Source organism: Anoplopoma fimbria, chromosome 7, assembly GCF_027596085.1.
Source record: "Anoplopoma fimbria isolate UVic2021 breed Golden Eagle Sablefish chromosome 7, Afim_UVic_2022, whole genome shotgun sequence".
NCBI classification, from domain to species: domain Eukaryota; kingdom Metazoa; phylum Chordata; class Actinopteri; order Perciformes; family Anoplopomatidae; genus Anoplopoma; species Anoplopoma fimbria.
The window spans coordinates 15660919-15687305 of record NC_072455.1 but is presented as its reverse complement, the minus strand read 5'-3'; the positions used below and the strand labels follow the sequence as shown (position 1 = coordinate 15687305).

Below are 26387 nucleotides of genomic sequence, written 5' to 3'. Positions count from 1 at the left end.
TTATATGTTTGATGAATTCAGGAGAGGAAAACACAGCGAGTTGCTACTCTGGACTGATCCTCTAAGAGCTGTCTGGTGGAAAAAGAGAATTATCATTCTAATTTATACAAACCTCTTACAGAAAATACTCCAACTTTTTCTAAAATCCTCATGTCTGTCCTTCAGAGCATACCCGTTTCTTTAGTGTTTTGGTAACCTGTTAAAACAGAGTGAGAGTAACTGACAGAGGAGAGGTCTGGAAGTTCTAAAACAACATTTAACTCTCCAATGTCTTTAGAGCTATAGACTTGAAATACTCTTGACTGACTCACAAAACCTCAATATGAAGCTCACCAAAATAAGCTTTAGAAACTAGCATTTTTCATTCGCTTCATCAAAAAGACCTGGTGGTATATTAGATGGTTAAGTTAATGTCCGTATATTGAGAGGAGGGATTCGCTTTGTGGATGAGTAGTATCTTGCTTTAACTCACAGGGCTTTCCATTATAAAGTGTCAGGTTTGAGTAGATTACACTGCTGTATCTCAGTGTAAAACAATTTTTTCATTTATTTCTATGAAAGCTGATGAAAAGGTCATGTAGCTTCATGTCTCCTAGATGTAAACGGCGCTTATGTGTGTGTCAGACTCAGACTGAGAGTCAGTCATGAGTGTGCATGGCGGTGGGTGAGACGGTGGTTGGGTTTCGCAGCGGCGTGGGGTGTGAGGAGAGGTGCTGAGACGGGCTCTGATTCCCGGTATCATCAACTTCAAACCTCCCCTGTGATACCACAGCGGCTCTGTATTGTACCAAGACCCTGAGAATTAACATGACTTTCAGCTGTGATGGGGACCGTTTGACATTTTCATCAAAATAATATTTTGCGAATCAATGTTCTTGAATGAGAAATTGCCAGGTTTGCTTGAGATTACATTTGCAGTATAATAAAGCTGGTTCCGAAATGAACACTTTATAAACTGAAAAGATACAGCATAAGATTTCAGCATTTCATGATTGAACGTTTAAATCCCATCCGACATGGGATTACAAGACACGATTAAAGATGAAACAAGAACATTTTTACAACCAAAAGAAACCATAAAAAAGAAAATTATAGAAATATATGTAAATTACGTACATACTATATTGAAATTAAAAGTACTCATTAGACAGAAATGCTCCTTTTAGAGCGTTATATTATCATCATATTTATGGATCTTTTATTACTGAATGTGTTACTTAACAATTTAATGTTGTAGCTGGTTGAGGTGGAGCTAGTTTTACCTGATTTATATACGGTTAGGTTGTTTAAATAAAGTGGATTTCTATCAAAAAATGATAATATACAAAATAAATAGTAACTGCAGCGGCCACATTAAGTACATTAGTATAGTACTCTCTAAAATGCAGTGGAAGTATAAGAAGAAGCATAAAAAAAACTCAAGTACGTACCTCAAAATTGTCCTTAAATACAATACTTAAGTAAATGTACTTAATTGCTTTTTTCCTTGGCTGAATAAAAGCAGAATTTCTGTTTAATGTCAACGGCATGCCAAAGACATCAATCTGAGCTCCAGTTCATACAGGATTAAAAGGAAGAGTTATATTGTAATCTGGCGTTTTTCTAAAGTAAAATTGTAAAATCAGGTCAAGCAAAGTTTGCCAGCCAGTGTAAAGAGCAAACCCCAGACTGTTGGTTGATGAAGATAAAAACGTGATACTTTACAGTAAGTGCTTTTCTTGTTTCCCTTATTTGCTCTCCTTCTGTACCACTCTGACATGTCAATACAGAAAAAAATTCTTAAGACGTATGTAAGGCAATGTTTCAGTCCAATTAAGTCTACTCTATATGAACCCAACTCTTAAACCAACAACTAAAGCATCTTAGAGCAACAATAATGTTGAGGAAAGATGGCAGGTATTCAATCAGATGCACGCAATTTCTCTGGAAAAAAAAAGTGCCCCTGTGAATTACGCCCATTATACACAAGATAAATTATTGATATTTAAAAAGCAATTGTGAGAAATTCAGTACCGTCAGAGAGGAAATATTTATGTGTCTGAAATTGCACATTCATCTACCTGATTTTGTCAATGCTGATTCACCTTACAGGAAGTTTTGTTTTTATAAATCACTATATTAACGAGAACGTTCTCAGGGACCACTGTGAAACAAGCGGTGGGGTCGCTAAGCGTTAAAAATGAACACATCCTCTGTCATTTTCTTTTTTTTAAACGTGACATAATGATGGAGGTTTATGATAGTAGGTACTTCAAGACAGTGTATGACCCATTTAGAGAAACTCGTAGGTATGTGCACAGCGTACAGTTTAGTCAAGTATCATGAGCCGATAAAACGTTGATAAAATATAGACGTGCTTCCTCTGTCACCATCTGTGACACACTTACACACACCTGTACGTACTGAGAATAGTGAATGTCTCATCTGATATTATCTTCAGAACATCCTTAAACACAGAACCCACTCTTATAAGAATGTTGTCACACACAAAAACACGAGGCGAGCACAGGAGTCAGTACAGAACTTTCCATTTATTCATTTCCAATCCAGTTCACCTGACGGACTTGATGCCATTCGCAACTATTTTGGTTTACTAAACTTCTCAAAAGACTGAGTCAACACACATTTTCAGAGTTAACTTGAAATTAAAACTGAAATGTCTTTTAGTGAGGAAAAAATAAAATAAAAAAAATAGTCCACGCGAGAGTAAAATTTTCACTAAAACATAACCTTAAAAGTTATGATAAATAAAATCATATGAAAAAAAAAAAATGAATAAGGACTGCTAATGAAATGCTCAACAAATAAAAATGGAATGTCTTTCACATATTTGGACAATGCACAGATAGTCAACAATAAAAGATCACAAATGAACATGAAAGTGTGTCTGAGGTGGCTGTGTCTCTTTCTTGCACAAAAAAACTAAACAAAAAGTAAACCAAAAAAGAATTGAACGGAGATGGTACTGGCCAACATTCTGTATTTGTATGGCAGATTTAATTCGACCTAATTAATTTATTTTCTGACTAAATAATCTGAAAAGTCCTTTCTGTTCAAATAAATCCTGTATCTTTTGAATATGCCACTTTATTCCTAAGGATTAGGACTGACTGTAGTTTCTTTGCATTAAAACCAAGTCTAATCTGTAAGTAGCTTTCCTTATACTCTGGCTCCATCTTTAGCCTAAATAGGGGAACTGCAGAAGGATTGCTTGTCCCGGTTTTAGGGTGATTTTGTCCAGGATGATTTTGGATTCCACCACCAGGTCTGGATCAGTTGACAGCTTCACTATGGCCTTCTCTGGAAGCTCTACTCCTTCTGCAGGAACAAAGATCACGGTGTTAAAAAACAACCCAACTACTGTTAGTGAACATCATCTGTCTGTTTCAACTTGCCTGTTGGTGCCAGTTTGAGTGCGAGCAACTCTGATGCTGATCCCCAGTTTACGGCTGTTATGTATCTTTCGCTCTGGTCCCACACACGGAGGAAAGAGAGGGAGGAGTTGGAGGAGAAGAGAGAGTAGTAGTCTCCGTGAAGGAGGGAGCGCTCCTTTCCTCGCAGTTCGCTGAGGGATTTGAACCACTTCTTTACAGCGACGCGCTCCGTCCGCTCAGCCTGAAAATGTAAGGATATATTTTAGAAAACATTATCCTTTTCTCAAGGACTCCTTTTCTACACTAACAGTTACCGTGGACACACTCTTACCTCAGCAGTCTCGTTGACAGCAGCTCCTTCTTCAGGTTCCTTCTCTATGTCCCAAACCATTTTAGGAGATTCTGAACCCTGATAAGGAAAGAAAGCAGGGTAGAGACAAACGGTTACACTCTGTAACAGCTGTGAGATCACTGAAACATTTGAAAAATTGTATCAGTTTCGTAGCTTACCACTGCCTGAAGGCCGATTTCATCTCCGTAGGTAAACACAGGGGTTCCGGGCATGGTGAACAGCAGGAGCTGGTAGAGGCGGATCAGGGCTGGAGTCGATGCCTGTTTAGACAGCTGGTCGCGCTGGGCGGCGCCCAGACCCCAGCCGAGGCTCCTCTGCTGAGAGTTAAGGGTGTCCATGGCCATGATGCGCTCCACACCTGCACATACAAGTAAAATAATGTCATGCAATGCACAGTTTTGGACCAACTGGTTAGTTTTCACAAAAGAATAGACAATTGTTGACTCCAGATTTAGACACTTAGAAAGTAAAGATGAATAAACACAGACTAAGGAGGGATGAGGTAAAAATTTAAAATAATGGATGTATTCTGTCCAAAATATTTTGCTACTGTGTTCAAAATAATAGAAAACAGCCAAAAAACTGAAGGCAAACACCTAATGCACATGCAAGTATGGCAAAATTACAGGGCACATCAGCCTACCTCCTTTTTCGCTGCTGAGCAGGTTGGACAGAATCAGATCGACACCCGTTGTGTTCACGAGCTGAGACACCGCCTGAGCAGAAGTACTTTCAACCACACCCATCAGCAACCTGAAAGAAAGAGAATGTGGTAGGATTACTCTGCTGACATTGGTTTTAGCTTTTGGAAGTACATTGAGTTGTTTCGGGAATAGCATCGAATTCTGATCAGCATCTTGGAATTCTCCCTCAGATGTTGAAACTATAATTTTTAAAAAGTTGATAGTGTCCTTCCTCAACCTCTCCACAAGATGTCGCTTCACCATGAGACATTGTAAAAGTACCATAAACCTGGGTGCCTTTCTTGTTGCTTTCCCTGACCCCACCCACAGCCCCCTGGAGCACTGGAATGCTTTTAATCTCCCCCGTCTCTCAGAAAACATTGACGGTTATTTATCCTGACATTTTACTGAAAATTACATTCCCAAAAAAGATCATTTCTTAAAAAAGAAATCTGGTCTGTCCAAATTTTGAGGTGGAATCCCTTTTGGTAATTCTTTTTTTGCCAAATTGAGCTGGTAAAAACAAATATTCAGATACATTTGAATGAATATTCATATGTCATAACAATGTCTTTCCCTACATCTGCAGGCAATGGCTACATATATTAAGAATCCTGGCAAATCCTGCACAGGTGTCTACTTATGCAGAACAAAAGCAAGTCAGAAAACTTCAGCCATAGTTACCTCTTCTTGGGGTTTTCAGTACTATTGATCTGGACAGCAGACTGCAGCTTTGACCAATCCACAGAGCTGGTGGCAACAGTAATGTCAGACACCTTGATGCCATCAACATCCCGTTCCATCCAATACTCTGCTCCAGCCTGGAAGAGAACATGAGCGCTTTAGCCACTAAAAGTTTGTGAATTAATTAAGGATCACAGAACATAAGTGTATGTGTCCTACCATGACTTCCTCCATCACAGCTCCAACATCACCAGTGTTGAACCAGGAAGAAGCTTCCTGGTAGTTTGGAGTCAGGTCAAGCACAACAGAAATGCCTGAGAGGAGAAATAAACAAAAATGGTAAGCAAACAACATCTGGGCTTGAGCAGTCCAAAATAACACCATTAAACTTTACATACTACTCTCTTACTATATACTGAGAATGTTTCCCAACATTTGTGATTCATAAAAACACTGGTTTGAGCTTTTACACCCAAATAACTGGGCTGAGTTCTATGAAGACTTACCCTTCTTGTGGGCCTTTTCCAGCACGGCGACAAGGGCTTTCTCATTCCCCTGGGTCGGGTCGATCTCTTTAAGATTCAGGGTGTCCGGTTTTCCGGCCTGAACGGTGTGAAAAGGGCCCAGTACCAGGCCTTTAACTTTCAGCTTGTTGATTTCGTCCAGCCTTGCTTCAACACCTAGAGACAAACAGGGAGAGACGGGGGAGGCAGTGTCAGCGTAAAATGTCACATCAGTGAGAGACAACAGAGAGTTGATGTCTGAAAAGTAACATGGTCAGAGGGGGAGGGAGAGAGAGGGCAACCAGCTGGAGAGACATACTGATGGTTTAGAGATAGTGAAGTAAGAAATGCTGCTCTTTTAGCTTGGCATTGACTCAAGGCAAGAACTTGTGAATGACTCCCCCCCTCCCCCCTCTGCTGGTTATTTCAAGTCTGAGCACAAGGAGGTCCTTCATGTGAAAACAGCACCAAGTCACGTGTGGTTGTTGGAATTCTGCCCAAGGCCTGTTGGAAACCTGAGTGCTCCCGAGTAATTCACTTTAAGAACCGCAGTACAACCTGTCCTTCGTGTCTGCCTCTTGAAAAACATATATGGTTAAAAGCTAAATAGGACAATGAAGGCTTATAATTGTAACAACTGTGTTAAGTGGCATTTGGAAAAAATAAATGTCTGAAAGAAAAAACTTCTATTGGATTCTGCAAACTACTGGGAGAAAAAAAAAAAAAAAAAAAAAAAAAAATTGTACAGGGTTGCTCAACTTTGACTTCAAATCTGAGCAGGAGAGATATGAAAGAAGTGACTCGTAGACTTTGTAAGTCCTTTAGACCTTGAGTCACACATTGTCAGCCTTGTCAGCAGTTTTGGTATCTGGCCAGCTGAAATAAGCCACGCCGAAATAAGGAAATCCAAGACTTTGTCACAAGACTTCTCCCATGTGAATAAGCGTGGGTTACCACAGACCAGACCCTTTGTAAAGATAGTCTCATATCCTTATTTCTGGAGTACAGATGACACCAAAAGCAAAAAAACAGCAACAAGAAAGGGTGCCACCATTATATTAAAAGTCTAAAATGAACCCTGAAAATACACATTCAGTAAAAGAAAAGGTGTTCTACCTGCAATTCCGTCAGAGAAAGCATTAACATCAGAGATCTGGTACAGAGGTCCTTCGTTCCACCAGTTCATCTCAGGGATGGGTTTGCAGCGAGGGGCCTGGACTATGATCACTATGGCTCCAGCCAGCATGCCCAACCAGCCCAGCCAAAACAGGACGAGGAGCACCCAACGGGTTCGCACCCATCTAGACACAAAGAAAAAAAAGTTAAGATGACCCCTGTTTCTTAAGTCACTAACCAATCTAGGACCTGTATTTAAAAAAAGAAGAAAAAAGGTGTTTATAGCAACTCTTCTGGTGTGGCTCTTACCCTGGGGTGCCAGCTACCTTCATCAGCTCGTCTTTGGACAGGCCGGTGAATGTAACCTCGTCCTCTGGGACCTTCAGCTTGACGCTGCCATTTTTCTCCCCTCCTGCAGCCTGGCCATCACCTGTCATGGGCTGCTTCTCTGGGTCCAGCTCATTGAGCTCCACTTCCTTCATGTCGACCGCCGTGTCCTTACTCATATTCTCAAATCTGATGATTTCTTTAGAGATGGAAGAAGAGCAGAAAGAGGGGGAGGGGGGTTAATATATTGATCTCTTTTCTTTCTTGGTCATATGTTTAGTCACATACCATTTCCCCAGTGAAGCAAGACTGCACTGGAGAACAGACACTTGAACTGTTTAGTCCAACACCTTTTACATCCAGAGCCTCCCAGTTAAGGTGTGAAGACAAATGCTACAATTAAATATCCTACAGCAGAAACTAAAAGGGTGTGTTGCTGATTAAACAGCCGGTTAAACCAGCTGGCTTAGTTTTTTTAGAGCAAGTAATGATCATAACTGGAAAGTTATGTTAGGAATTTATATTGCACTTTGTACTTTTATACTATTAACTCTACATCTTTGCTCTAACACACGTCCGTGTGACAGGTGACTGATGGGACAGCGGCCGTCATCATCCCGGAAGTATAGTTTTCTTCTCGGACGTTAAATTTAATATTCTTTTTTTTTACAAAAACTATCCAACTGTACTGTCTGTCCAACGTGTGTGTGTATCCAAGTCCCCCGCTGAGTAAAGTGAAACTGACTCGGACCCAATCAACGGCCCCTAAAAACTGTGTCATTTGTCTTATAAAGATGATGAAACAAAGCCCGCGACGTCATCAGCTGCTACACGAGGCTGTTAACCAGCTTCATAGTAGTTTAACTCTCAGGTCTCTTTCTGTGGCCGCTAAAACTCGATGAAGTTTCATTAGAGTCGACATTACCTTTAGAATAAAAACCAACGTAAAGTCCGTCCGGGGTTTTTCTTTTCTTTTCCCCCCCAGTAGTTAATCCTGTGGTCTGTGATAATCCGGTGGCGGATTGTCTGTATATGTAGCAGCCCTCTGTGTCCCCGCCCACCGGGGGACGAGCCAATCACCTCTCTCCCTACCTCCCTCTACCTCTCTCTGTCTCTCTCTCTCTCTTCCAAGAAACATAGAAACCTTATCCAATGCTCCTAGAAATAAATCATTTTAACACAAACACCTCCAAGTTATAAGGTCCACTTATTTGGACCATGTTATGTCAAATGTGCCTGTGTTATTCTATAAGCCCCGCTTACATGTATTACATTACATTACAGTCATTTAGCAGACGCTTTTATCCAAAGCGACTTACAATCAGTAGTATATTACATATCATTCACCCATTCACACACTGATGACAGGCTACCATGCAAGGTGCCACCATCAGACTCTAACTAACATTCATGCAACATCCAGTCCACACCAATGGCAAGCCTTCAGGAGCAACTTGGGGTTAAGTGTCTTGCCCAAGGACACATCGACTGCCGAGGCCGGGTATCGAACCACCGATCCTCTGATTGGAGAACTACCTTGCTCTCCACTACGCCACAGCCGCAGCTGTATTGTGTCTGTCTTGTTTCTTTTCTGTTTGTCTGTTTTGTGTTCTGAGTTTAGGCTGAAGTAGAATTGTAGGAGGACAGCTGTAAATCATGTGTTTCAATGTGGAAAGTCATTACGCTGCAAAACCCTCATTTTTTGGTTATGCAAACGTTTCCTGAGGATAATAGAATCAGTTGCATAAACCCTCCTGATGACCCGCTGATGGACGGGTTGATTGCGTTCTACATAGGCTCATGCTGAGGCCTTTCATCTTTTGATTATTGGAGATTGCCACTCTGTTCTTCTTATTCATCCCCCACTTCCTACCCATTTCCTCCATCAGATTTATCATACATACTTCATCTGCTCACTCACTGAGTAATCTATTCAGTCTGATATAATCATGCTCCTATACTATAGTGCAAACCAATACAACAATAGAGTAAAAATCCCTTCTATCCTGAATTGAATTTGCATGGCCTTCCAATGTTTTCTTAAAAGTGTTTTTTTTATTGTTACATGTGTTTTAAGTCTTTATAAGTAGACTCTCTCTCTCTCTCTCTCTCTCTCTCTCTCTCTCTCTCTCTCTCTCTCTCTCTCTCTCTCTCTCTCTATATATATATATATATATATATATATATATATATATATATATATATATATATATATATATATAAACAGAATGTATGCATTGGGTTTGCATTAGCAGTGATTGATTAGGAGTACTTGATGGAAATCAGACCTGATATGTCTCCTATACCAGGTCCAGATAAAACCATTTCCACTTATTATTACCATTATATAGCCTAAAATAAAACTTGTTTCAAACAAAAGCAGACCCACAGCACAAGCCTTTCTGTGAGTGGCTCTTAAAATAGCTTATTTTAGAAATGCCAGGTTGTTGTTGACATGTTGTTGTTTCCCTCTGTGTTTGTGCTCTGAGGCCTTTCCCAGCTGTTGCTGACCTTCATAAAGTTACAGCAGACTTCTAGGAATAGCACCCACAAATCCCTCTATGTCATGTGCATGAAGCACTATGGTATGTCCCAGGGCACATTTGTACACAATATACATTGCACTGCAGTTGATATTTTGTTTATCTCAGTCAGGGACAGTACAATATGTTAATTATGCTCATATTCCTATGAGGTCCATCTGTTGTAAATGTTGAGAGGGTGATATATTTTCAAACTCTTGTGGGTAAACATCTTTATGTGACGGTAACTTCATGAGCACGCTCCACCACAGTGCTCTGGTGTAACTGTTTGTTTGCATGTGTGTGTTTCTTTCTTCACCTCTGTCTTTGTTCAGTCTCTATCCTAGTACCCTTAAGGGTTTTGAATGAAAATGTCTTGTGTGACAAAAAAACTTCACAGAAAGACACAATTTTCTTTCTTATATGAGCAATTTATTAGACCATTATGCACAAATATGTTTCTCTTGGCTTATAAGTAAATAAGTATTGTATAGTTGTCCCTGCAGATAGTACCTCCTGCAAATCAAAGGATATTCTAATTTACTATTATTAGCTTTACCAGGACTAATGCTACTAAGAGCTTGCAGGTTTATAGGGCGTGTAGTGCAGACAGTTCAAAAAAACACATTCCCAACACTTTCTAAATGCAGGCCTTTCTATATTTGGGCCTGGGAAAACATCTTATTCAGTTGGGTAAATGTTTTGCTGTGTGTCTCTTTGCGGACCTGTGACATTATAATCTGCCAAAACCAACTGTCATAACTTCATTTAACATCATTTATTTTGACAAGTTTGGAAAATTGTAGAAACATGATGCGACTGGCAGTTCCTCCGAAATTTACAACTGGAAACTTAGAAAAAACATCATGTTGTGACCACTTGAATATAGAGCTAAATATGGGTCCAAGACGTGAGTGTGGAAGCTCTAGCTTTTTGTATTGTATCTCTCTCTTCAAACAAACTCAAACACACACCATCTGTTTCTGTTTTTAGCTCGGCCTGTAGAGCATGTGTGTTTGGCAGAGTCAGGTTGCAACAGAGCAGTTGACTGCTGGCTGGTGTGAACACTCTGTGCTGTTGATCCAGGGGGATGGTGGACAGACTTGAGGGAAAAACAGTAAAGGAACACTCCGTTTCTATCTCATTCATCATCCCTTCTCTTTTCCCCCTACCTTTTCTGCTTTACTAGACTAAAGACAAGCAAGGGAACAATGTTTGGAGAGACATCCATGTAAGATAGTTGGAGTTATGGGAAAAATAACAAGGAAAGAGGAAGAGACAGAGGAGTGGTTACATGGTTCAGGAAACAGGAGGAAGGAGGAGCCAGAAGAAAAAGGAGAAAGGGCAGACAGAGACAGAGAGGCGGGGGGCAAGGATGTGAAAACATGTTTATGAGTTGGGGTTGTAACAAAACTCGGAAAACAAAATTTGGAACAGAACATGGCCACGATTATTTAAGGAAACACAACACTAAGCTATTGCAGAACCTTCCTCAAGTCTTATCCCACCTGTTGTCTGAGTCCTGTTGAGTCTTCACATCTCTTACAACAGAACTAACAGGATAGAACTTGATTCACATGTTTTTAGAAATCGTCGACTAGGTCGGCCCCCAGCAATGGAGGCAAGTTCACAGAGGACACTGATGAAATAATTCACTCCAAGACTTGCAAAGCCAGTGTGCTTTGTTTGTGCATTTGGCAGTAGAGGAGGGGGACAGTTTCCCTAAATCCATCAGCAAGCATGCACACACAGACATAGAAAGGAAAGAGAGAGAGACAGAGAGAGAGAGAGACAGAGAGAGAGAGAGAGAGAGAGAGGGGAAAGGAGGGCATAGTTTCTGCATAGTTTTGTCGGCAGCAGGGGGATTACTGTGCATTACACTTCACTGGTGGTTCAGGGTCCCAGTTTTAGAAAGACACAACAGCGTATTGCATATAACTGTTAAGATTATTTTATTTTTTATATGGAGAGGAAACTGTTATCATTTTAAATATTAAAAGTGGGATTAACGGCTCACTTACATTTGACCAAATTATTAACAAAAAAGTGGCCTAACACACAGTTTTAGATTACACTTCAAATGTATGCCTTTGGATTGTTAACTGAGACAAATACAGCGATGTCGTGGGGATTAACATATTTAGTTTATGACTAACTAAACTACACCTTTTTTGTTCTAAAACCCCTAAAAGTTTAACTTTGAGTGCATTGTATTGCACTCATTGCAGCTGTATTGTTCTGTAACAAATGAACAGTCTGCATTGCTGGAGGGACACACACACACACACACACACACACACACACACACACACACACACACACACACACACACACACACACACACACACACACACACACACATACACATGAATACACACAGGGCCTCACTATAAATCCCTGTCTGATCCCTCTGAGAGAGTGTATTTTGCAAGACAGCGTGAGCTTTAAAAAAAATCCAAAGAAAAACACAGCAAAGCAGACCCGGACCAGTTTAGACCAGTTTGGCTGAGGTCTTGTGCTTTCATCTCATTGTCTCAGGCTCACAGCAATGTTCAGTCCTAAACAGTTCAAGAGAAATCTATAGTTCACTATTGCACTGATATTAAGTGAATGATTTACAGAGAATGATTCAATCATGTTGGGTGTACTTCATAGGGACTTTGCCATGTTGTGTAATGTCATTGCTGCATTCTTTTTTTTTTTTTGTACAGTAGGTGTACAATTTGTGTATTACACACAAACACACACATGCCTTGCTTGTACATTTTAATAACTTTTAATTTCTCTTCCTCTGTCTGTCTTTCTGTCTGTAATATATTCCTGTTCTTTTTTCGTTCTTTGTTCCCCATGTGTGGCCTAGTTTTCTCTCAGAGACAAAGGGGAGACTGTTCAATGTGGAAAGCCTTCCTCTCTTACACTTTACGGGCACGAATGGAGAGCTCATATGAACAGAGCAGACACTAATTGGTTCATCACATTTGTACATGCACTGCAGAAATATGTCAAAAACATATATAAAAGACTAAATCACCATGCTAAGATTGACCTTACAAATAACATTAATTCCAAGTTTTATGACACATTAAAGAATATTTCTGAAATTGTACCCTGATATTTCTCTTATATCAGCATATTGTAATGATCTCTGTCTACATGTCACATCTCCCAGTCTCTCCCATACCACATACATCTCCTTCTCATTCACAAACTCCCCCTTCTGTCCTTCACACTAGGCTTCTCTGTTACAGCATTTTCTCTCTCCTGCTCTCTCAGCCCCTCACTCTCCCCCACCCCCCACCAACTCTTTCAGTCAGCAGGAAACAATGGTTGCACATTATGTAAGAATGCACCTCTACGTGAGAAGAATGCGTCACAGTTAAATTGGCTGATGTAATGCTGTTTCTGTGTGGTTTCGAGCAGGAGCAGAGTGGCGCAGCGGAAGCGTGCTGGGCCCATAACCCAGAGGTCGATGGATCGAAACCATCCTCTGCTATTTTAATTATACATTGTCGTACCAGACGTATATCCTTTATCACCCATATACAACCAAAGCGTATCTACCTCTGTGTGTGAAAGTATAGAAAGTTGTCATAAATACTTGTGGTAGATGTTTTCTGATATTTACCACAGTCTAGATGAGTTAGAAGACAAAAGTGATTAAGCACTTCAGAAAAACATGTTTTATACCATGTAATATAGTCATTGAATGTGTTCATCACTTCAGTGTTGCAGCTGGTAAAGGTGCAGTTAAATTGAATTACTTTATATACAGCTGGGATGCTTTGTGAATTTCTCTTATCCTTTGATAAAATATTCTTATTTGTTTTTTGATTATTTTTTGATGTGGAGTAAAGATTTACAGTAATGTATAATTACTTAAGTACACTATTTGGGTTAAAGTACTACTGCTTCGCCGGTAAAGCCAAACCAGCCACCAGGTTATCTCAAATTAAACATTTACCTCATTTGTGTGTGTAACACATGTTCCCTTCAATTTAACAGGCAATTACCGGAAAAGAAAGCAGCACCAGTGACCTTTGAGATCTAGCTGATGGGTACAAACTCTCACTCAGGCTATGTGTTTGACGACATAATATAAAACACTGATAGGACGATCTTCTGAATAGTTTGATCATTTCAGTGCCCTTATTGGCTTGTGAAAAAGAAAAATGAAATAAAGTAAAATTATAACTCGAAAGTCTTCTGATCTCAAAATGATTGTAATAGGAAAGGGCTGGGAAATATATAACAGCTTGTGAAAAAGGTTTGTTGAATGCACAGCTGGAACTTCCTCAGCGTTACCGTAATGTCTGTTGTTGCTCTCTTTGTTGCATTGTCTCAAACAGGGTAAGGCCCAGACCTTTATGTTTGTTTTTTCATTTAGCATCTTTGACACAGAGACAATATGAATGCAGATCTACATCAGAAAGCTAGCATCAAACAAAAGTCCTTTAAAATATGTTTTATGTATTTACTGTTTAGTCCTTTGTCTAGTGGACCCCACCTGGTGAATTACATGAACCTTTAGTGCCCCCTGCAGTATTTCAATGGTTCTTACATTGATAATAAAAGTGGTGCAAAGACAACAGTGATTATTACACATTGTGATACATTTCACACATTTTTATGACTTTCACTTCCATTCTAATCAACAATAGTTTATATATCACATACATTCAGGAGGTCATTTATGGTTTTACATAAATTCTCTGTACTTAAGCATAGACCACCAGTTTCATGTAACATTCTACAACCATTTTGAACTTCTGTCTATTTCTGAGATATTTAAATATGGTTCTCACACCTGTTGATTGCTTACAACAGTTAATGCAATGTGTCATTATGTGAAATAACTGTCTGATTAAAATGTCAATAATGCTATTGTTTGCAAAGAGATGATCCTAATTTCAACAGCATTTGAATTGCGAAAAAACACACAGACTTTATAGCAAGTTACAATACAGAACAGGAAAAAAAAGTACAAGTCTTGTGCTACTTTGAAGATATAAGTGTGGGAAAATATAACAAAAATAATAATAATAAACTGAATTAATTAATGGCTAAAAATAATGTTCCAAAAATAATAATAATATTGCAACATAAGACAACAAAATTGTAACTATTTCTCATATATATATGTATATATATATATATATATATATATATATATATATATATATATATATATATATATATATATATATATATACTACTACTACTAATAAGAATGAGATTATGAGAAATAAAGAGAGAAAATGTTTTCAAATTGGACACAATCAAAAGAAATTGACGCTGAACTTGACGTCACAGAACGTAATCACGCTTTCGTAAACGTCATCAACCAGGAAGTGAGCGGAGAGGAGGAGAAGCTGCAGCATTGACTGTTGTGTTTTCTGCCTCTGAAACACGCTGATTTTTTATCATGTCACGAAAACCCAAAGATGAATACTACCGTTTCTTTACCGTGACCGACCCACGCACACACGAGAAGGGACACACCGAGTACAAAGTGACAGCAAGGGTTGGTTTACACTCTTTATCCCTCTTTAGATAACTTTACACTGACAGGCTTAATGACTACATGTTAAGCTCATTTTCTTGTGGTTTGTCTTCATATTTTGCTTCGTTTAAATACGTAACAGAAACATTGTTTTGTGTGTTGTGCTCTTTGCTCAGTTGCACCAAACAGAAAGTGAGTAAGGGACTTTGCATTGTTATTCGTTTATAACACAATAAAGCCAGTAACGTCAGTAACGTTACTGGTCCTAAAGAAACAAAGGCTGTGCAGCCAGAGCAGGCAGACAGATAAATACACACAATGAGCCTTTTATTTGAGGCACTGAAGTGTAGCAGAGCGAACTTGTGATTCAGTTCATGTGTTTCAGCCCCCCATGACCACATTCATACCCTGTGGTCTGTACAGGCATGATCAATATGGACATCATATCTTTATTCACAAACCTACTTAAATAGAACAACTGAACGGATCCATGACTTGTTGACAATGCTTCAGCCCTTATCTGGGGATAAATATTTGTACATTGATATCTATTGAAAAACGTGTTATCACCCATAACTTCAAAAAGCTGGTATGCCACTTAATGTTAAGCACGTAGTTAATGAAACAACCTGTACCTCTGTGGTTTGCAGTTTGTCTCCAAGCGTCATCCAGAAGATGTGAAGGAGGTGGTCGTGTGGAGGAGGTTCTCGGAGCTGAAGAAGCTCCATGGGGAGTTGGCCTACACTCACAGGAACCTGTTCAGGAGACAGGAGGAGTTTCCGTCTTTTCCTCGAGCACAAGTTTTTGGTAAGGGCAAAGATGGGGATACATTGTAGATGAAGCCAATTCTAGCAAACTTGGTCGTTTGGTTTGCTGCAGGGTCTAGATAAATAACAGAAATAACTGATAATACACTACATATGTTTGCACACTGTCAGAGATAATAATTCAACTCAACTGTCATTTTTTTTGGTTGCATTTGTAGTTTTCTAAGCAATTATCCTGCTAAGTGGCCTTCAGTCATTTCTAGTGAGGATTAATTTGTTCCAGTTTGGCAGTTATTAGCATGTTGTCATGACTCTTGTGACATTCCCCCTCGGCCTATTACATCATTTCTCATTTTGCAAAGGCAGCAACACAGTTGAGTCAAATACCAAAGGACAGTCACTATCTATTGTGAGTTTCAAGCTGTTGTGCTGCATTGGTTATAAGCACAAGGGCAAACTGTGGTTCTAAACCCTCACAATTTCTCACTTGATGGGATATTTTCGAAACAACACTGTGAACTACAGCCTGAAAAATGACAATCAATTTGAAAAAACACATCTAAAATTCTCCCCAGAAACAGGTTGACCAGTTTAGTTTCCATCTCTTTCTGTTTTTCTTTCCGTCGTGTTTTTCATGTAATGTAAAGTCCCAGCATCCTCATCCACGTTGTCGTTCTTAAATTGTCTGCCTCTGTTTCAGGAAGGTTTGATGAGGCCGTGATTGAAGAAAGGAGGAATGCCACCGAGGCCATGCTTCTGTTCACTACCAGCATACCTGCACTCTACAATAGTCCACAGCTCAAGGACTTCTTCAGAGTAAGACACACTCACATACACACATGCAGAAAGTGAAACAGATAGCACACAAAACATACCAAGAGTCATAGAGTCATAGTGTAACTGTTTTTTTTTAATTTATTTCGCCTCTATCCACCTACCGTTCTTGCTCTCTTCCTAAATCTCCCACGGTTTCCTCTCTTTCTCCCTCCCCCCTTCACAGGGCGGTGAAGTCACAAGGCCTCTGGATGCCGCTCCTCTGTCCTCTGCCGGGCCCCTGCCTCCCCCTCTCATCCCCCTCCCCAAGCGGAGGGACTCAGACTGTGAACCAGCAGAGGAGGAGGAGGGGATGGAGGCTCCGACCTTACCCCAGGACCTGGGCACCAACCTGGGCTTAGAAGTGGGAGAACCGGAGGTGGCGGCTGAGGCTTACAGCGAGATGGGAGGCTCTCCGAATGAAGAGCAAGAAGAAGAGGAGCTCAGCGATACAGAGCTGGATGACAGAGGTACGGAGGGGACAAAAAGAAACAGCCCACATTTAACAATGATGTGTAATATCTTTCCTTATTAATATTGTTTTTAACTCGTGGTCCATGTTTCCACCTCCAGTTCCATCTCCTCTCCAATGCCCAGACAGAAACCACCAATCACAGGAGTCCCAGGAAGAATTTGATACACTGTTTGACTCTTTGGCAGAAGAGCAAGTCCCATCCCCAAAAGAGGAAGGTCCACCTCCTCTGACTGATAATGACCTGGCTGTCTTTGATCCCTGCTATAAACAAGGTGAAAATACATGTAAATGGATACACATAATACAATACCAATGCTCACAGCCTTCTCAAATCTTTCTTAATGTAATTACAGCCTCTTTTACAGTCTTCATTTTTTTCTTAAAGATTGAATCTGGGCATATTCTACTATTTGTACTTCCGATTTCTTTTTAGATAAGTAATAATGTCCCACTATTTATTTACAGACCTTCTTGCCAGAGTACATGGATGAGTCTAAATGGGATAAGCAAATGTCAATTTAATAATGTTGATGCTTTCTGATTGGACCCCCTTCAGTTTTACTGATCTGGTACCAGTTGGTGAAAAATAGGTCGATATGGGCTGAGTGAGTTTTGTTGAGCTGACAGTTGAACACAATGAGCCCAGGCTGTGCAATACAACACGACTGTAGCTTGTAGCTCTGTGGTATAAATATTATTATTACAAGCCTAAAAACTTGCTGATGTAGCATCCGCTGCACTCAGATTTAGATCGCGTCTTGGTAGAAAGCAACCCACTATCTCTGATAGTGATTTGTGTGTCTAATGAGATAGCGAGGCGGACCGGGCTATGGTGCTGGATTAAGCCTCCAGTCTATTCAGGGGGTGTGGATTGGATTTCCACTGCTGTCAAGGAGATTCTTCTTGCTTTCTGTAGAACTGGACATTGAACAGTTAATAAGCAGTTGATGATGGATTGAAGTTAACTTCAATAGCCATGCTTTTGGGCGTATAGTCACGAATAGCAACTAGCCATTATTTTCTTTTTTTTCTGCCAATTATTTTCTTGACTATATTATATTTAATCCATATGTCTGTAATTGGGAAATTGTAGATGAACATTTTTCTAGAGCCAATTTGACTATTACACAGCGCTCGCTTTGTTCGGCTAACAGCCTTAAAAGCAAAATATTTAGTTAACTATCAGCAATTTCTTACGTGTGAGAAGCTCAAACCCGGCCATTTCCCCCACTTTTTTTCTTGAAAAGAAATCACCATCCAGTTACCTTTTAGTTAGTTATAGTTTTTCTTAAACCATACTTTTTCCTCTGCCATTGTAACTGTTATAAAATACTGTACTAGTAAATAACATCTTCTGTTCTTTTTCTCTCTATTTCAGATAAATCCAATTCCTCCAGTGACCACTCAGAATTGTTCTCACTGCCGCCTACCAGTCTGGACGGAGTGGACGTGGGTTACTTAAACCAAGCCGCCACTGAGCTAACAGCTGCAATGGAGAGGGAGAAGGAGGGAGAGTTTAGTTCTGCCATACGTGGATACAGGACGGCAGTGGATATCCTGATCACTGGAGTACAGGGTGAGGAGATAGGATTCAGTTCAGCAATAGTCCAGTATGTTTCCATGTATTGATCAAACACACACTTATTGACCAAAAAAATCAAAAAGGTAAACTGAGCGATGCATAAAAACTGTGTTTTTTTTGGTTATTCACAACCCTGCAATTGAGTCCAATTCACCCATTTCAATATGGTACTCTACCAGAATTCAGTCTGTCACACACTACCACACTGACAAATGCATTGCGGAGAGCTGATACACACACAAATACACGCAGGCAAATGGACACTGCACAGCAGAGCATTTGTAGCGGGTGACCTCTTCGTAAAATCAACACAGTTATTTGGTCTAGTATTTACTGTCCTGCTTTGGCAAAGGTAAAGTGTGTGTTGCTGTGCCTCTAATCTATTTAGTCACTAATGGATGACCTATTCAATAAGGTTTGTCTAGTATTCCTCAGTTCCCAGGGGTAGCGTGGCCGAGCGGTCTAAGGCGCTGGATTAAGGCTCCAGTCTCTCCGGAGGCGTGGGTTCAAATCCCACCGCTGCCAGAATTTTTTTTGGGGTTTTAGTTTGCTTTCTGAGGAGCTGGATCTAAAACTGATGGATTTGTGCTGATTATGTTAGAGTCATTTCTAACTTCTGATTTGTGATTGTAAGGTCATGCAGAATCCACAAGTGCCTATTCAAAGGCAACTGGTCTGTCAGTATATTCTTGCCGCTAAAATATCTAAAATGCTTCTTTAGCTTTGATCTGAACATGTGCAGAGAGACAGAGTTGATGTTATGATTAGAGGTAATGGGGAAGATGGGAAAATAAAGACTCTCGGCATACAAAGCCCTCAGTTGTAATTAAACAAAATTGTGGCTGTTATTACGACTCTAGATTCGTATGTTATTACTACAACTCTGACTTTTAGATTGCAGTTAATCATTTAAAACCCAGATTATCAGGTGATTAGACATTTTGCTTTTATATAAATAAAGATTAGATAGGAAGTGAAAGACACATTTTATATTTTTTCAGTTTTGTTTTTAACATGAAAAAAACATGAGAAAAAAACATGAGAACAACATTGGACATCAGCGCTAATAATTGACATTGAGGGGTTAGAGAGATAAAAAGTAATGCCACAAATAATTGTATTATTTATTATTATACTTTATACTCATGATAATGAAATACAAAGGGACTTAATTACTTGTTTTATTATTTCCTTTATAAATTACTTAATTGAGAAACAAGCACAATATTTTAAGGGACATTACTACATTATATTATGCTCAACTAACTTGTGTTGATTTCTAAATTTTGTTAGAAAAATCAAACAAACTTAACTTTTGACCTTCTGTCTACAACACAGTCAGTCATGCACTGATCTAAATGAGCTTCACAGACTAACACAGGTATGCTTGTACTGTGCTAACATGTGACCACACTCTAATCGGTTATCTGTGGTTACTTTGTGCCTTCCCAGTATCCAACATCTATTCTGGTCCGGTGGAAACATTGACCCACGTTCCATCATGAGTTCTCTAAGAGAGATTTGAATGTGTCAATGGGGTAGCTTGGCCGAGCAGTCCCAAGAAGCTTGATTAAAGCTCTTGTTTCTTTGAGGGCGTGGGTTTGAATCCCACTGCTGCCAGGAAACTTTTTCAATTCAAATGTTTAGTTTACGTTTTTTTACCACTGCTATTCAAATTGTTAGATAACCACAAGATTTTTTAAGCATCAGGTTTAGGGAAGATTTTGACATACTCTATGCTTTTTCCTTCTTTCTCTACCTTCCACTCTCTTTTCTCTATGTCCTCTTATCCTCCCACAACAGCAGCACCAATGGCCGGGACACTAATGCTCTTTCCTGACAATGATAATATAATATAATTATAATGACCAAATAAAATAATCACCTTCGTCTTCCTGTCTATGTGTCTGCCTGTCTGTCTGTCCAGGTGATCCAGATCCAAAACGCAAGGAGTCTGTGATGAGACGAACGGCCCAGTATCTGAAGCACACTGAGATGTTGGTCGACAGGCACTCCTCGCCCACACACACTCACACACCTACACACACACATACACAGGAGCCTTAGATGCACGCGCACGTTTTATATAAACTGTTCACACACATGAAGACAGCTCAAAGACAAAGAAGCTCAGGGTTGTGACATACCAACACACACACACACACACACACACACACACACACACACACACACACACACACACACACACACACACACACACACACACACACACACACACACACACTTTCTCTCTCTATAGAAGCACCCCGAGGCATACTTACACAAGGTATAAGACACAGTATGTTTACACACCTAATTACATTCAGGACACACACACACACACACACACACACACATAGACACACACTCCTGAGGTACACACTACATCGCAGACTGCTACTTTAGCTGCCTTTGCGTAGTGAAAAATGTGTGATTTACTTAATCTAAATATAAAGTAACTGTAAACTCAAATGGATACACATCCTTCATCTCTCTCTCTCTCTTGTTTGATTCTTACCCTCCTTTTATAATGTTTTCTTGTCAAATACAGTTTGAATTTTGCACAAACAATGTAATGATTAATAAATATGAATTTAATTTAAGTCAATAAGATATCTGTTTTCTTTGTTAAAAGTGTAGAAGGGACGGGTAGTTTGATGCAACCAACAGCGTTTGGTAAGACTTTTGGATTACATAATCAGATGTTCAAATGTAGTGTCACATGGTCCGGGATATTTCAGTTGGTCTAACCTCATCTGTAAAAAGTCAGGATCACTTAGTCAACAACTAATTTGGTGCAGCGCTGGAAGGACAGATACATTTCTGTTTACAAGAGACGCTAAACATTTCCAGTTGGAGATGGTTGTCAGTCCCTCTCAGCTGTAAAAACAACTGATGAAACTATACATATATTTAGCACACAATGATGACGTATTCACCTATGTAATCAATAGTATTTTAAATTGTTTCATCATTTCAGAGTAATCTGTTCAATAATGTTGCTGTAGTTTACAGCGACAGCTCAACAGTATCAAAGAGTTCTTGTAGATTTTGCATGTTTGAAGGTCTGCAGTAGCAAGGCAGTACCTCTGAGAGGCGCTGTTGGCTATTAAATCACATGACGTCCACTCTAGTGCACCAACTCCTCATTCCCTGTGTTCTCCACCTATGGAGCAGCTAAATCTCACATTGGATTTTCGATTTTGGAGTAATTTTGACAGCGAAGAAGCTGTTTAGCTTAGCCCTCACTGAAATAAGCTGTTGGACTGGTGAGGAAGCTAGGACCTCTCACTGTGGACGTGCTGTAGCAAAGTGCTGAAAGAAAGCCCTCCAGTGCTGTTAAGTGGACAGCTGAAGAGGTGATGCACATATTACTCATAACTCACTTTGACAGGGAAATAACATCACCAACATCTCTTATCAGAGGTGCTGCTATCTTGCCATTACTGATGTTTGTTGTGTATGCCATTTATTGTTGCACCTTTGCTCTATTTCCCTCAAATTCACGATATATTTTCTCCTTCAATGCCCATTGATGTACCTGGTTAAACAATAGTTACAAGATACATTTGAGCGGTAATAGATTCTATTTTTTGATTGATAACATCTCTTATTTATTTAACTCAATACCTTATACACAAGGGGACACCATAAGAATTTTGTATTTCTTCTGCAGGAGTTTTATTATGCACTTTTTAATCTTGTAAATTTCCCCGCTCCGGGACTAATAAAGGATTATCTTATTTTATCTTAATAATATCCTTAAAAATCAGATAAACCTCCTTTGAAAGTTTGGTACTTTCGTGTATCTAAACAAAAGAGGAGAGGGGTTGATTGTGAGAGGAGACGAAGTGGGATGCAAAAGAGAGGGAAAAGCGGAGAGAAAACAGTGCCATGCAGCAGAATCCCTTCTCTGGAGAGGAGAGAGGGATGGATGGAGGGAGGACTGGAAGGACAAACAAACGGAAAGACGACAAAAAAAGGGAGGCCGGCGTGAGGAAAAAGGGCTACCCTTTCTCTCACCAGATGAGAAAAAGAGGGTTTGCGGGGAGCCAGAGATAACGGAGAGGACTGAGGAGAGGGAAAAAGAAGGGATGTGATTAGTGGATAAGCAGAGATCATCCCTCCATTGTTAAAGGGATGGAAAAACTGACCCTCCCTCTTCCTCTGTTTTCATCCTCCCGTACCTCTTTTTTTTTCCTCGCATGCTTTGTTTTGAGCATTGTGGGGAGCTTGAAGAGGATGGAGGGATGGCGGAGAGAAAGCGAGAGATAACATTGCTCCATCCTGTTATACATCCCTCTTTTCCTCTCATCTCCCCACCTCTTTACCTTTCTGTCCATCTCTCCTGCTTTCTAGTGCTGCACCTGTGAAACACAGAGGATGTGAGATAGAGAGGAAGATGGAGAGACAAAGAGATGGATGGAGGGAGGGATGGAATCAGGGGGGGGGGGGGGTAGAGCCTCGCAACATTAGCATGCTGAGAGTGTCAGCACTCTCCTCTTTTTCTCTCCCTCCATCCCCATCCCTCTTTCCATCCCTCCCTCTGTCTCTTTCTCCTCACTGGTCACTGCAATTATACCATCAAAACACTCCAGCCTGAGAGCATAATAGCTTCCCCCTGTGTGTGTGTGTGTGTGTGTGTGTGTGTGTGTGTGTGTGTGTGTGTGTGTGTGTGTGTGTGTGTGTGTGTGTGTGTGTGTGTGTGTGTGTGTGTGTGTGTGTGTGTGTGTGTGTGTGTGTGTGTTGTCATTAGAGATCAAAAGAAAGAGATGTGTGTGTGTGTATCTGTGCATAATTTAGTACCATGCATGGTGCATTACATGTGCATGTATGACATGAAGGGCAGCTGTTGGTGTGTGTATGCCAAAAACTGGCTTTGCAGAATGTGTGGGTGCACAAGAGTGTGTGTGTGTGGTGTGTGTGTGTGTGTGTGTGTGTGTGTGTGTGTGTGTGTGTGTGTGTGTGTGTGTGTGTGTGTGTGTGTGTGTGTGTGTGTGTGTGTGTGTGATGTGTGTGTGTGTAAGTATCTATTGAGTCATACCGACTACAAAAACTGCTTCTCCAACCTCTGACCAAACACACTCTTTAACGCATGCTAAGAGACCCACTTTACATGCGCGTGTCTAGTGAGTTTCTATTTGAACACACGCGCACACACACACACACACACACACACACATACACATACACGTACACACTCACACTCACACACTAATGGATGCACACAGGCATACAGTCATGGCTTTGAGACACAAACCGTTATGACCTACATGCCCAGTGGGTCATCATTAAGCCAAACAGCACACTCTGACACCTTCGGCTGTCCACACACACACACTCTCTCTCTCTCTCTCTCTCTCTCTCTCTCTCTCTCTCTCTCTCTCTCTCTCTCTCTCTCTCACTCTTTCCCTGTTTTTGTTTTTGTACCCTCAACTTCCTCTATCCCTCTCCCCTTCCGCCCCCTCTGTCTCTTCCTTTTTCTCTCACACACACACACACACACACACACACACACACACACACACACACACACACACACACACACACACACACACACACACACACACACACGATCCCCCCTCTATGAGCTTGTTATCCCTCTCTGTCCGTTCGTTTCTCTGTGTCACCTTGCCCTGAGCTATTTGAGTACACTTCTGTCTCTCTCTCTCACACTCCCATCTCCCTCGCACACACACATAAACACACTCATTCTCTTTCGGCCTGTCTGTCCGTCTATCTCAACCCCCCCCATGCTCTGTTCCAACCTGTCTCTCTCTCTCTTTCTGTTACCGTCAGTCATGACATATGTCGTCTGTCTCTCTGTATATGGTTCACTTTATCTGGGGCCTTATTGTTAGATGAACACTATCACCAAAGTCATCCTAAATTAAAGAAATACAAGTGAATCATCCCCTAGTACCGTTTCAATAATTAAGGGGCAATCCACCAATTTTACACATAATCTTCAGTGTACTACACAGCCTAGGAAAACTGTTATTCATGTCTTCTGTGGCTCTTAATGGGGGGGCTTTTCAAAGTCTTAAAATAATGACGTCGTAGTGATGTCATCAGGGTTATTTTCACTAGGACTTGAGAGCAATTTTTTTTATAGAAAGCCTGTATTGCAAACTTTGGGTGAGATGTTTGAAATAAGAAGGCATTTAGGGGGCAGGAAGTGTGTATCGAGTTGCATTGTGGGAAATGTAGGATCCAATGTTTTTTGGGAGAATGACCCACACTAGGGACTGACAGTTAGGATACCTCAGTCTCTGCTGCTTTGATTATGCTCCAACATGATCATATTATTATGTAATTCAGGTCGGGTCCCAAAGAATATAAGGGAGATTACCATATATTAATGCTTTAAAATGAAAATGTACAATAAATGTACACTAGCAATCGAGGGTGGGCCACAAAAAAAAGAAAAAAAGTCATGTCCAGCATCATTGGTAAAACTTTCTGATATCAGCTGCCTGCTGCGTCAGTCCGGTCTCCTAAAGATTACCTTCACAAAAAACGAAAACTGCTTTGTGTATTGCGTTTCAAGGGAAACGTCTTTTGTTGTGGATTACGCTTTGTTTATGAGGTATCACAAGTAAGTCCACATCAGTCTGCGTACAGAGCGCTCCACCCAGGAGACTGGTGTTTGTGTCACATTTCAAGACAAACCTAATCAAGTCATTTTGTTGAGTAAACATAACCAAGTTCGCCTGCCTAATTCAAGTTCTTTTGTTGCATTTTGGTTTTGTTTTGTTTCAATTTAGTAGTCATTTTAAGTCAAACCATGATGTTTTTAATTAAACCTTACCAAGTAGCTTGTAGCGTTTTTTGTTTGTTGTTTTTTGTTGTTGTTGTTGTTTCGTTTCAATTTCAGAAAATATGTATTCCCTGAAACAAAAGCGAGAGTCCAGTTTGGGAGACAGTTGAGAGCTAAGGAGAGCTCCAGGATTGCTGATAATACACTGTGGGTTAGTCACGATGAGGCGACCCCGTTCACATTACACATGGTCATGTGACCCAGTGTTCATGTAAATATATTGATTGATGCAGCTTTAATTAGGTCTCTATACCTCACATAGTCCCTTACTTTATATTATGGCTTACCCCACCCCCACCCCCCCCCTTCTCCCTTCCTCCCCCTCTTCCTGCTTTTTCTATCTCCCCCCCCCGCCTCTCATTCCCTCTCTCTCACCCCATCACTCCCTCCCTGTACGTAAATCAATGAACATACACTTTATGCCATCTATTGATCCTTTCATATCTATCCGTCCTCACCCCCTCCTGTTCTTGCCCTCTCTGTTTCTCTCAGTTTTTCACTCTACACTTCCCCCCATCCTTTTTTCTCACCCCTTGCTGTCTCACTTTTGAATTTTATAATCTATACCCCTCTCTCTCTCTCTCTCTCTCTCTCTCCTTTTCTCTTTATATCTCTCGCTCTGGGACGTCCTATTTATATGGCTGGCACCTTCATGCTTGTACTGTGTGTGTGTGTGTGTGTGTGTGTGTGTGTGTGTGAGTTAGAGAGTGTTTGATGTTGGTCTAAGTGGTTAACATAATATCAGCCCGCAGAGAGATGACGTTACAGCACTCACACACTCTCTCTCTCACACACACACACACACACACACACACGCTCACGCAAAATTCTAGGCTTTTTGGGCGACTTTTCTCTGAACAATTTGTGCT

The 26387-nt window shown here is 40.4% G+C and overlaps 2 protein-coding genes and 1 non-coding gene across 3 annotated transcripts; 2 read left to right on the top strand and 1 right to left on the bottom strand.

The window, feature by feature from the left end:
- Nucleotides 1–2512: 2512 nt before the first annotated feature.
- On the bottom strand, nucleotides 2513–8086 carry slc3a2a (solute carrier family 3 member 2a). Its single transcript, XM_054601263.1, has 11 exons — nucleotides 7965–8086; nucleotides 7022–7238; nucleotides 6713–6897; nucleotides 5600–5773; nucleotides 5313–5407; nucleotides 5094–5230; nucleotides 4370–4479; nucleotides 3885–4084; nucleotides 3706–3783; nucleotides 3396–3615; nucleotides 2513–3318 (listed from the first exon to the last, which is right to left on the bottom strand). The coding sequence occupies exons 2-11, from the start codon at nucleotides 7216–7218 to the stop codon at nucleotides 3179–3181; spliced, it is 1536 nt and encodes a 511-aa protein (XP_054457238.1). The 5' UTR covers nucleotides 7219–7238; nucleotides 7965–8086; the 3' UTR covers nucleotides 2513–3178.
- Nucleotides 8087–14919: 6833 nt separating this feature from the next.
- On the top strand, nucleotides 14920–21296 carry snx15 (sorting nexin 15). The gene is made up of 7 exons (XM_054601655.1): nucleotides 14920–15082; nucleotides 15712–15868; nucleotides 16529–16644; nucleotides 16829–17111; nucleotides 17215–17388; nucleotides 18495–18692; nucleotides 20626–21296. Exons 1-7 carry the CDS (start codon nucleotides 14984–14986, stop codon nucleotides 20763–20765), a joined length of 1167 nt encoding a protein of 388 aa, XP_054457630.1. The 5' UTR covers nucleotides 14920–14983; the 3' UTR covers nucleotides 20766–21296.
- trnal-aag (transfer RNA leucine (anticodon AAG)) lies at nucleotides 19142–19223 on the top strand. The gene has a single exon. It is a non-coding gene; the product is annotated as a tRNA-Leu (tRNA).
- Nucleotides 21297–26387: the final 5091 nt, after the last annotated feature.

Excerpts from the sequence above, each read along its gene's own strand:
- slc3a2a (XM_054601263.1), bottom strand. The coding sequence starts at position 7,218 with ATGAGTAAGGACACGGCGGTCGACATGAAGGAAGTGGAGCTCAATGAG. Across the intron at positions 5,231-5,312 it reads CTGTGATGGAGGAAGTCATG|GCTGGAGCAGAGTATTGGAT; the intron begins GTAGGACACATA and ends GTTCTCTTCCAG. Across the intron at positions 3,616-3,705 it reads CTGTCAACGAGACTGCTGAG|GCTGAGCGGACGGAGCGCGT; the intron begins GTAAGAGTGTGT and ends TTACATTTTCAG.
- snx15 (XM_054601655.1), top strand. The coding sequence starts at position 14,984 with ATGTCACGAAAACCCAAAGATGAATACTACCGTTTCTTTACCGTGACC. Across the intron at positions 15,869-16,528 it reads TCCTCGAGCACAAGTTTTTG|GAAGGTTTGATGAGGCCGTG; the intron begins GTAAGGGCAAAG and ends CCTCTGTTTCAG. Across the intron at positions 18,693-20,625 it reads CCTGATCACTGGAGTACAGG|GTGATCCAGATCCAAAACGC; the intron begins GTGAGGAGATAG and ends CTGTCTGTCCAG.